At 43.4% G+C, this 10528-nt stretch overlaps 1 protein-coding gene across 3 annotated transcripts; it reads left to right on the forward strand.

Moving 5' to 3' along the window:
* Window positions 1-1007: 1007 nt before the first annotated feature.
* On the forward strand, window positions 1008-9557 carry LOC107388084 (sodium-dependent neutral amino acid transporter B(0)AT2). 3 transcript variants are annotated; one of them, XM_015963462.3, is made up of 12 exons: window positions 1008-1100; window positions 3121-3341; window positions 3525-3682; window positions 4043-4163; window positions 4264-4439; window positions 5367-5477; window positions 5559-5800; window positions 5888-6065; window positions 6152-6353; window positions 8401-8560; window positions 8646-8808; window positions 9096-9557. In XM_015963462.3, exons 2-12 carry the CDS (start codon window positions 3128-3130, stop codon window positions 9324-9326), a joined length of 1956 nt encoding a protein of 651 aa, XP_015818948.1. In that variant the 5' UTR covers window positions 1008-1100; window positions 3121-3127; the 3' UTR covers window positions 9327-9557. The 3 variants fall into 3 exon arrangements, with proteins under 3 accessions (XP_015818948.1, XP_015818949.1, XP_015818946.1); XM_015963463.3 differs by lacking the exon at window positions 1008-1100 and adding an exon at window positions 2043-2160; XM_015963460.3 differs by lacking the exon at window positions 1008-1100 and adding an exon at window positions 2263-2397.
* The last annotated feature ends 971 nt before the right edge of the window (window positions 9558-10528 follow it).

Genomic DNA, 10528 nt, shown 5'->3' on the forward strand with positions numbered 1-10528 from the left:
ACGGCTGCTATCAGAGCAATCTGGGCCACCTCAGCAGAGCCCCAGCGCAAGCTAACCCTAACACAAGCTAATAGCCACCATGCTGCATTGATGCAGTAATTCACGCAAAAACAGGCCAAATCTAAACTTGATGCATTGAATAAGCATTCTTTTCAGAAGCCTGTTTAAAACACAACTCATATCTGTTGCGATAGGCATAGGCAATCATCAACATTACAAGAAACAAACTTTTATATACAAGTTTCACTGTCTGAAACAAGTGACAACAATATTAAACTTCTGACAATATCTTAATTTTTAAACTCCTTACATAGAATTATGTGGTTTATTTGCAGCTGAATTAGAGACAGGGTATCCAATCTTAGTCCTCGCCCCTGTCCAGCATTGTTTGGTTGTGTCTTGTACTCCAGCATACCTGATTAAATGGTTGAGTTACCTTCTCAGCTCTTCAGCTTTTATCACCTGCTGATAAAAATCAGGTGTGTTGAAGCATAAAACCTTTGAGACATGTTGGAAAACTCAGGCAGGATGAAGGAAAATTGTTTGAAATGTTAAATTTATGGCACTATAAAAGTCATAAAATAATATTTGCTTTAAAAGCTATTAAATTTGGGAGGTTTGAATCTGTTCTGTTTATGAGTAATTGTTAGCTTGTCTGGTCAATCAGAAATAATCTCTGTTTCTACATACTGAGGCCGTTCAAAGAGCTATCCATAAATAGTAAGAAATTAATTTATTAATATGACACAAAGCCCGAAATATATGTACTCTGTAGTCTTCAGGTGCTGTTCGTGTTAATTCCAGAAGAGAGAGCTATACATCCAAAGGCGGAGGAATAAAGTGTCCAGGGGAGCAGGGAGGAATTTCCAACAAAGAGAAAATGTTTTTTAATGAGTCAAAAACGAGAACACACACATTTAATTCACATGACACACACACAGACACGCGTGTTGTGTAAATGGACTTCTCCAGCCAGCTGCTCCTGATCCTCCAATGAGAGTTGATTTGGGCGGAGTCCGGATCTCAGAGTTTTACATTTGACATTGTGTTTGGACATTTGGACAACTTTATCCAAGAAGGTCCAGCTAAGATAACACAAGGTATTTAACATTATTACTGAGTTTGTGAGAAGTGCTTTATGTGTTTGAAGTAGTTTGTGACTTATGACTCACTGCAGTGTTTTATTTACCTTCTAAACAGACATACGTGGCAGTGTGTGTGTGTGTGTGTGTGTGTGTGTGTGTGTGTGTGTGTGTGTGTGTGTGTGTGTGTGTGTGTGTGTGTGTGTGTGTGTGTGTGTGTGTGTGTGTGTGCGCGCGCGCGTGGTTAGTCTTTGACCAGAAAGCCAGAGTAACTAAAATACTTAATAATCAAGTGTCTGACTGTTACTTTAGTGTTTTATAATAAATTTAAAAAGCACAGTTTTAAATCTAGGGTAAACAGATTTTAACGTGTCACAGGCTGAATTGAGTTAGATTTCAGTTTCAACAGTAGAAAAATATTTCCTCAAATTATTACATTTTTGAACTATCCAATTATTTTTATATATGGGCTTTATGACAGGAGAAGGTTAAGCCTAAACTTTGTTGTGTTTTGTATGAAACGCATGATGTTCCAACTGGGAAAATAAAAATTGTATTTATAAATATGGAGAGAAAAGAGGCAACATTGAGCCCCAAATAAAAGAGGTTTAAAACTAACGCAAACGCAAATAGGCCAAATATAAGTGTTTTTTTGTTTGTTTGTTTGTTTGTTTTGGCATCTAATTTTTTTCAGGGAGCGCTCATCTCTCCACATCATCGGAGAAGGGTATGCGTGGCTGAGGCGGAGGCGCGGCCAGTGGGCGGTGTTCATATCCACCGCACCGGTCAATGCGCTCCTCGGATCCTGCGGGGAACCCGTTTCTGTGCCACGTTAGCAATGAAGTTTTAAAATAATCATCAAATCTGTGATTCAACAAATGCTGTAAATGCTTTTTATTTAAAATGAACACACGGAAAAACCCTCGTCGACACCAGGTCGACACCCATGACCTCTTGGCTGAGTTTTGCGCCGGCGACAGAACAAGGAGCGCATCCCTCCTGGAACTCTTGCATCACGCGGAAGGAGGAACACACGCTGATCTGGTTCCGTGTGTCTACAAACCACAGGAACACGCGGGTAAACGCGCTGCCTCGTCTCCCTGGGTTTATAACCTATATCCTTACTTTAATAATGGTTTTAATATCTAAACTGTATTTTTAAAACAAAACTTGTCGCGCGAGCCTTGTTTCGTAGCGCGACATTAAAGCTGCACGTGCTCGTTTGTACCCCCAACAAGCAGGGTAAAGATAATCTTTACGTTTTTCAAGACCAGCTTCTTCTACCTCTCTGCTAAAGATATTTCCTGGACGTAATGTGAGTCATTATTTTAAAAGTATTTCATGTTTTACGTGTTGAATAAAGATGGTCTCCAGAGGGGGGAGGAGGCTATGGGTGTACGTCGTTTGGTGTGCAGCTCTGGCCTCACTTCATAAAAGTAATTTAATTACCGTTCACTACCTCTAAATTATTTGAATTAGTACAAGAGTGAATGGATTTAGGGACCTCTAATCTGGGATTATCCTAAACTAGGGCAGCAAAGTAAACAACTAGTTTACCTTCTGGCCAGGTATGTAAGGCACATTTACATTAAAATAACGCACTATGTATACTATTAAGGCATTATATCATTAGCTTTAAAGATTAATAAGTTAAGACTTAAAAATAAAATAAACACGAAAATATACAGAAATAAAGGTTATTGCAGTGTTCTACTTATACATTTGTTTTAATCCTAAAGACAACATATCACCAGTTCTTTATGATTCCTTTATTTCATATTTTAGCCAACTAATGTTTTACATTTTTATAAACACCCAATGCTCAGTTTCAAGCAGCCCTAGGCTTGTTTTGGTTAATGTAATAAATGGCTCTTGATTGTAAAGGTGGCACACTAGAGAGGAACTGTGAAAATATTGTCACCTGTTGTCAAATGAAAGCTATTTCTGACCGTGCCTTGTTTTAGGGGACGCCTGCTCTGCACTGAAATAGCTTCAGTTCAGTTCTGTTTTTAGAGTTGTCTTTTGTGATGTCCCTCAGGTCTCAGATGGAGAAGCAGCCACTGCCAACCGATGATGATGACAAGGTTGAAGCCGCAGAGCCGGAGGTCGATTGCTATGCCCCGGAGCAGGGCTCCTCTGAGCCGGCCTCTCGAGCGGGATGGAACAGTAAAATCGAGTATTTTCTGGCTCAGGTCGGATTCAGCGTTGGACTCGGCAACGTCTGGAGGTTTCCGTATTTGTGCCACCAGAATGGAGGCGGTGAGTCCTGACTGTTTTGCATTCACAGGAGACAGAATGACAGGCGGGCAGTGCATGCAGCTGTTATCCTGATGGCTGAGCAGGTCCTCAACATTTTTATCGTTGAATTTGTTATAAAATCTCAGTGTACGGAAAACAGTGTGTTATTGTCTTTTCTAATGGAGCCTTATTTACTCGTCCCAGGTGCTTTCCTCCTGCTGTACATCTTACTGATGCTGATTGTGGGGATCCCTCTGTTCTTCCTGGAGCTGGCAGCCGGTCAGGCCATCCGGCAGGGAAGCATCGGAGTGTGGAAGTACATCTCTCCAAAGCTCTCGGGCATCGGCTACTCCAGCTGTGTGGTAAACAGATGTTCCACACTTACTACTGTTTTGATACTGAGAGGCCACAGAGAGCCTTCCTCAGGCCTGTTGGTTCAGCACACTTTCACCTCGGTCTGGAGTTTCCTGCTTGGAGCCTCTTTATCCTGCAGTTGGATAAAGAGCTACTAAATTATTTTTCTCTTTCCTTTCAAAACATATTTATATATTCAGACTGAAGCAAACAGTCGGTTTATGTAACTGCAGAATTTTGTTGATATTTCTGCTATTAGAAATAACTTGTATAATGTAGATAAAGGCACACTCAATGATTTAGACGCTTCACCTTAATATGTTACTTTTTCCACTAACTGAGACATAACCCTGACTAAACTCCTCCAGGTTTGCTTCTTTGTGGCGCTCTACTACAACGTGATCCTCGCCTGGAGTCTTTACTATTTTGGGAACTCGTTCCAGTACCCGTTACCGTGGGAACAGTGTCCGGAACTGGGAAATATAACTGGTAAACAAAATTAAAGTTCAAAACTATGAGCAGTTAAATAAATGAACATGTGACCAGTTTGTCTTATGTGACACATAACTGCTTATTTGTTTTTTACCAGTAAAAGAATGTAAGAGCAGTTCTCCCACATCCTATTTCTGGTACCGCAAAGCTTTGGACGTTACGGACTCGATCGATGAGATGGGCTCCTTTAATGTGTATATCGTTGGCTGTCTGCTGCTGGCCTGGACCATCGTGTGCCTGGGAATGTTCAAGGGCATCAAGTCATCAGTCAAGGTACTTAGCATTTAATCATGGATGTCCCTGGCTTTAACAAGTGTTTCATTCATCTCATCCTCTGAAGAGGTATTGATTGGAGTCCAAGATGGCGCCGGTGTACGTGGCAGGCCGTCTGTGTCCTGTCAGTTATTTGATTTTTGTATTATTTTTGAGTGTTTTCGTGTGTAATGTGACTTTGTTGCTGACTTATGACCGAGAGGCTCTTCTAGAACTTCGGTCGGCTGCCGGCCTGGTGAAACCGGGTGCTGGCTGAATTCTGAATTCAAAATGGCGTTGTTCTGACTTATTAATCTTTGATGTTTTCGTTTCTGGACGAATCACAGCTGACAGATTAATAAACACCACAGAGACTCTGCCACGCTTCAGATGTGGAGGTTCTGATTGGATTTTGCGACCGGAATGTGTCATGATTATTTATCTTGTGAATCAGCTGTCTAGTGGCTACAATACGTCAATTCCTTATTAAACATTAATCATAACATTGTGATTTCACAGATCGGTCACATGGTTATTATTGACTAACAATTGTTTTGATTAGCTTTATTAAAATAGAGTTCTTTGGTTAATTAAAAGAAAAGAGTTCATTCTTTGTTCTTCTGTCTTCACTGCTGGAATGTAAACATTAGGAGTGAATGCATGACCTTGGGCTGTTTCATGCACTCTAACAGCTGTTAGAGGGGAGAAATGGCTCCTTCATCACGTTACAGTTGTGTAAACATTAGGTAACAGCAGTGCCCTTTGGTCTTGGCTGCAGCTTATTATCTTGCCAGTCAGACGTTAACTCTGTTTTTCCAAATAGAGGTCGTTCAGGAAGCTGGTAAGATAGTGAATATTTATACCTATTCCCACAAAGACTCTAATCCAGATGTGAATTCATGAGGACATGATCAGTAGGAATTACATCTGTTTCCCTCCATCTTGCAGGTGATGTATTTCTCCTCCATCTTCCCTTATGTGGTGCTGATCTGCTTCCTGATCCGAGGACTCCTGCAGGACGGAGCTTCAGAAGGAATCGCTTACATGTTTTACCCCAAGGTACACAACAATTAAACATGTGGCTGTAGGAAAGGGAGCAAGGCAGGTTCCTCTGATTAACCTTTTATTCTGCTTTTCCAGCTGGAGATCTGGGCGGATGTACAGGTGTGGCGTCAGGCAGCCACTCAGGTGTTCTTCGCTTTGGGCCTGGGATTCGGCTCCATCATCGCCTACTCCTCATACAACCCAAAGAACAACAACTGCCACCGCGACGCCTTCACCGTCTCCTTCATTAACTTCCTCACGTCGGTGCTGGCCACTCTGGTGGTGTTTGCTGTGCTTGGATTCAGGGCCAAAAAAACTGTCATGGCGTGTGTGTCCAGGTGTGTTTACAGCAGTGAGGAAAATCTACTCAAACACACTGATTATTAACTCGGAGAACCACAAGTGTCTGTTGTGTTGTGTTTCAGTAATGTACAGAAGTTGTCAGAGCACAGCTGTGTGCTGGACACACACCTGCTGCCCACCTTCAACTACTCTGATCCAGGATCTGTGGCTCTAGAGGACTACACCCGCTGGCTTGAACAGAATGAACACCAGCTACCGTGTAACATTACAGCCTGTGACCTGGAAAAGGAGATGCAGAAGGTGACAAGCTCTGTCCTTTATGTCATGATTTATTCTTTTTTTCGCTGCACACTGAAACTACATCAGGTGATTCTGGTCCTGCTCAGGGCGTTGAGGGAACGGGTCTGGCTTTCATCGCTTTCACAGAGGCCATGACCCTGCTACCTGGAAGCCCCTTCTGGTCGGCCCTGTTCTTCCTAATGCTGCTCAACTTGGGTCTCAGCACCATGTTTGGTACCATGGAGGGCATCCTCGCCCCCCTGAGGGACCGCTTCAAGTGTCTGTCCAAGAACAAGACCAAACTCACAAGTAAGCTCCTGATTCTACTACAGGAATGTTAACTTACTGCTCGTCTGGCATTTGAGGATGAAATGGAATTTAAAGAGCAAGTCACCCCCTGCCAGATTCTTACTCAACTCCCACTTCCTGTTTGAAAAATGCAACAAATGCTGTTGCCTAGCAGACCAAGAGGGAAGAGCCGCTAACAAATACACACACGACATTGTGACTTCATAATCTACCATCTAACATCATAGTGCACCTCTTTGCGAATAGCGATGGCAGATTTAAATTCAAATGTAGTGCAGAGTTTTTACCTGACAACGGCACAACACTGACAGTTTTAGGCAGAAAATTTAAATTTTCACTAAAGTGCAAAACTACTGACTACACGTGTCTGCAGCACGATTGGACACGCATTTATTTATCAGGAAAAAAAAGTTGATTTGAGGGTGACTTGCTCTTTAAACTTTAAGGTCAACGGTGAGGGAGTCTAATTCAACGGTTAAAGTCCAAGTTACCCCAGAGTGTTTGTGGGCATCTGGAAAGGGTCTGGAACCCTTCTCATGTTGGTTTCCATGAGCCAGAGTGTGAAGAACTTCAAGAGGGGTTGGAAACCTGGCTGAATGAAATGAAATACATTTAGATGGAATTAAAGGTAGAGTAGTTGTTCTTGGAACAAGACATTCAAGCAGACTACATTAAAAACATTTTAGAGTTCAACCCTCTTTCCTCCTCCTCCCCTCAAAAGTCACCAAGTCTGAAACAGATACCATCGAACAACCATAATAACACAATCGTTCTGCTATAACTCCTACATTCATAACCCTATACCTACTTCATGGTGTTTTTATGGTGAACAAGGCAGGTCTTAGCTCTCTTGCCCTATTCTTAACTTTAAAATCACAGCTCAGCACCACCTTGCCCTTCTCTGCTGGCTCATGACGTGTGTGTGTGTGTGTGTGTGTGTGTGTGTGTGTGTGTGTGTGTGTGTGTGTGTGTGTGTGTGTGTGTGTGTGTGTGAGTGTGTGTGTGTGTGAGTGTGTGTGTGTGTGAGTGTGTGTGTGTGTGAGAGTGTGTGTGTGTGAGAGAGTGTGTGTGTGTGAGAGTGAGTGTGTGAGAGAGTGTGTGTGAGAGTGTGTGTGAGAGTGTGTGAGTGAGTGACAGACGTTCCAGAACACACACTTTTGCTAGCCGGAAAAGTTCAGACTGTGTTTCCAGACAATAACCGCCATTTTTACATTTATTTTTTGACAAAACAATTTCATTTACTGGTTTCCATCAGTATATGAAGAGCATTGCAGTCAATGTTGCAAAACTTATTCGGTAAACAGACTAACCCCTCCTTTCCACCGGAGCCGTCAGCAGCACGTTACTGCAGCAGCACGTCTTGCTCGCGTAAGCTGCTGCTTGTCCCTTCCCCCCAGAGACGCGTAGCAGCAGGGGAGCACGAAGTCACACGAGTGACTTCGTCAGTAAACACAACAACAAGCAGGAGAAAACTACAACATGGCTCCAAAAGGTTTGTGTTTTATGTTCTGTCCGTTTTATAATTGCCAATACGGACCTGAAAAACAAAGGAGACCGCTAGCTGGGTGATGACTTCTCACGGGGCCGCACAGTTAGTAACTTTTTTTTAAAGTAAAGCGACCGGAAGGCAGTACGTTCTTTATTCTGAAAATCTCATGAAGCTTCGCTCCGTTTCCGCGTCCGATTTCCTGTCTTTCCTTCCCCAAAAATGTCGAACTTGACCCGTTTCAGAGGCGTCGCGTGTAGAAAATAGAACCGGCGCATAAGGGCCGCGACATGCTGCTCCTGAGACCCGGTCGACTCGCGCTGCTGACGGCTCCGGTGGAAAAGGTTCTGTTGACCACAGCGGTTCCTATCAGCAGCTATGACGTGCTGCTGACTGCTCCGTCACGGCTCCGGTGGAAAGGAGGGGTCAGTGAGTCTAACCATGACCCTATGCCCCATGGGACCGGTCTGTTTATGTAACTTTCTAACACTTTTGTGTCTAACAGCCCAGAGAGCAGCTGTCTCACAGACCGATGGCTCACGGTAGTCTCTGTCGTTTCAGTTGGCAGCTGCATCATCGGCTTCCTGATCGGCCTCCTCTTCACCCAGCGCTGCGGGAACTACTTTGTGACCATGTTTGACGATTACTCCGCCACGCTTCCGCTCATCATTGTTGTCGTGTTTGAAACCTTCAGCGTGTCGTGGCTGTATGGAGCTGACAGGTGAGGTTTCTGCACACACCTTCCAATGTCTGATGGGAGGTTTAAAGTCAGCATCACTGCATCGTGTGCTTTTTGTTTGTCCCAGATTCCTCGACGACATCGAGGGGATGCTGGGCTGGCGTCCTCCCGTCATTTACAAGTACCTGTGGAAATACGTGTGCCTGCTGGCCATGCTGGGCCTGCTGGGAGCTACCATTATCGGCATGTTTATAAAAACACCAACGTACATGGCGTGGAACCAGGAAACGGTGAGAGAAGGTGCACTGATGTAGAAGAATCGCACCGGTTTATTCCTGCTGACACAGAACTGTTGCATGAAATGGTTTTGACACATTTTGGTTTGTGCATCTGAAAGTTTAATGCTTCAACAGTTTTGGCAGCTTGACGGCTACAAAACACATCAAGCCTTGTTCAAAGTCAACATTGCTTAGGTGCAACGGGCTGTGTCCTGCTCTTTCCTCTACTCCTGTATTTTTTAAATATAAACTAAATGAGAAGTGCCACTCAGGTCAATTTTTGGATTTCTTCTTTTCAGGCGTCTGAGGACCATCTGCCGTATCCTGGCTGGGCGCTGGCTGTTCTGTCATTACTGATCATTTTCGCCATGCTGCCTGTCCCAGTGGGGTTGGTCCACTCTGTTGTGTGGGACAGAAGACGACGGACACACAGGGACACGGAGACGGGTCATTACAGCATCGTCAGCACCGATGAGACTCCCATGTCGGAGCTGGACAACGGGAACGCGTTCCCTGCTTCTGTTTCCTGAACACTGGAAGAAAGATAGATTGGCCGTTTTTAAAGACATTTAAATTATTCAACAAAGTTTACCACAAGTGTGAATCCGAAACTTCTATTTTTAATATTTAAACCCCCATATCTTTATTTAACTTATGTTCGTGTGTATCCAGAGGATATTGGGGCAGCAGTAGCTCAGGAGGTAGAGCAGGATAGATTCCAGCTCTCTACTGCTGTGTCCTTGGGCAAGACACTTTACCTGATTTGCCTGTATGGGTGGTGGTCAGAGGGGCTGATGGTGCATAATGGCAGCTTCGCCTCTGTCGGGCCATCTCAGGGCGGCTGTGGCTACGTAGTAATGTGAGAGCGCGTGAATAATGGAAAGCGCTATATAAATCTAATCCTTTATTGTCAATACTGGTCTTGTTATATTTTAATTATAATTTGCACAACTTTTAGAAAGTTTTGTACATGAAAAACATGGAACAAAAAAAGCTCAGTTTATAGATGTAATCACGTTTTTATCACACACGTCTAGTTATCTCTAGCTCCCTAGAACGTATCCTGATGTCACCAGGGGTGCACCGATGTGACGAGGTAAAGGCCGATATCAATATCCGATTATGAAATCGCTGTTAATCTGATAACCGGTATTACATTAGTATATGTGGGATGTAAGAAAATAACGATTCACTAAAATATCGCAATATTTGGTGTCCTATTCAATCATATAAAAGCAGTGTAGAGATTTGTTTATGAAGAATTTACATGCAGACATACATTTTTTCCCTTTTGCATGGTGAACTAGTCTGACTGCTAGGTGGCAACAGTTTTTACCACCCTCACTCTGACTGAACAAGACCTGGCGATAACACTGGATGAGCATCTGGCCCGAGTTTCTCAATAACATCAGTGTAAAAACACTGCAGATATTTTCTGACTTTTAGTTTCACAATCTATCGTGTCCTCTCATATTAAGTTATATAAATTGTATTGCCAGGTTCTCATCACCCCCCCCAATGTATACACACCACACACATTTATGCTTCAGAGACGATTGCCGTCACTTTCACACGAGTAAACAACTACGCGTCGTCTCCCCTTCCCTCTGAAAACGGACCGATGTGTTAAAGGACCAGCATCGGCCAGCGCCGATGGATCTTGCATCCCTATTTGTCACACTTTATGCTGCTGCATGTTTTATTTGTATTTTTTCCACTGTTGGTTACAGCG

Source organism: Nothobranchius furzeri, chromosome 16 (genome assembly GCF_043380555.1).
Source record: "Nothobranchius furzeri strain GRZ-AD chromosome 16, NfurGRZ-RIMD1, whole genome shotgun sequence".
Lineage (NCBI taxonomy): Eukaryota > Metazoa > Chordata > Actinopteri > Cyprinodontiformes > Nothobranchiidae > Nothobranchius > Nothobranchius furzeri.

Excerpts from the sequence above, each read along its gene's own strand:
- LOC107388084 (XM_015963460.3), top strand. Across the intron at positions 5,478-5,558 it reads CTTACATGTTTTACCCCAAG|CTGGAGATCTGGGCGGATGT; the intron begins GTACACAACAAT and ends CTGCTTTTCCAG. Across the intron at positions 8,809-9,095 it reads TGGCGTGGAACCAGGAAACG|GCGTCTGAGGACCATCTGCC; the intron begins GTGAGAGAAGGT and ends TCTTCTTTTCAG.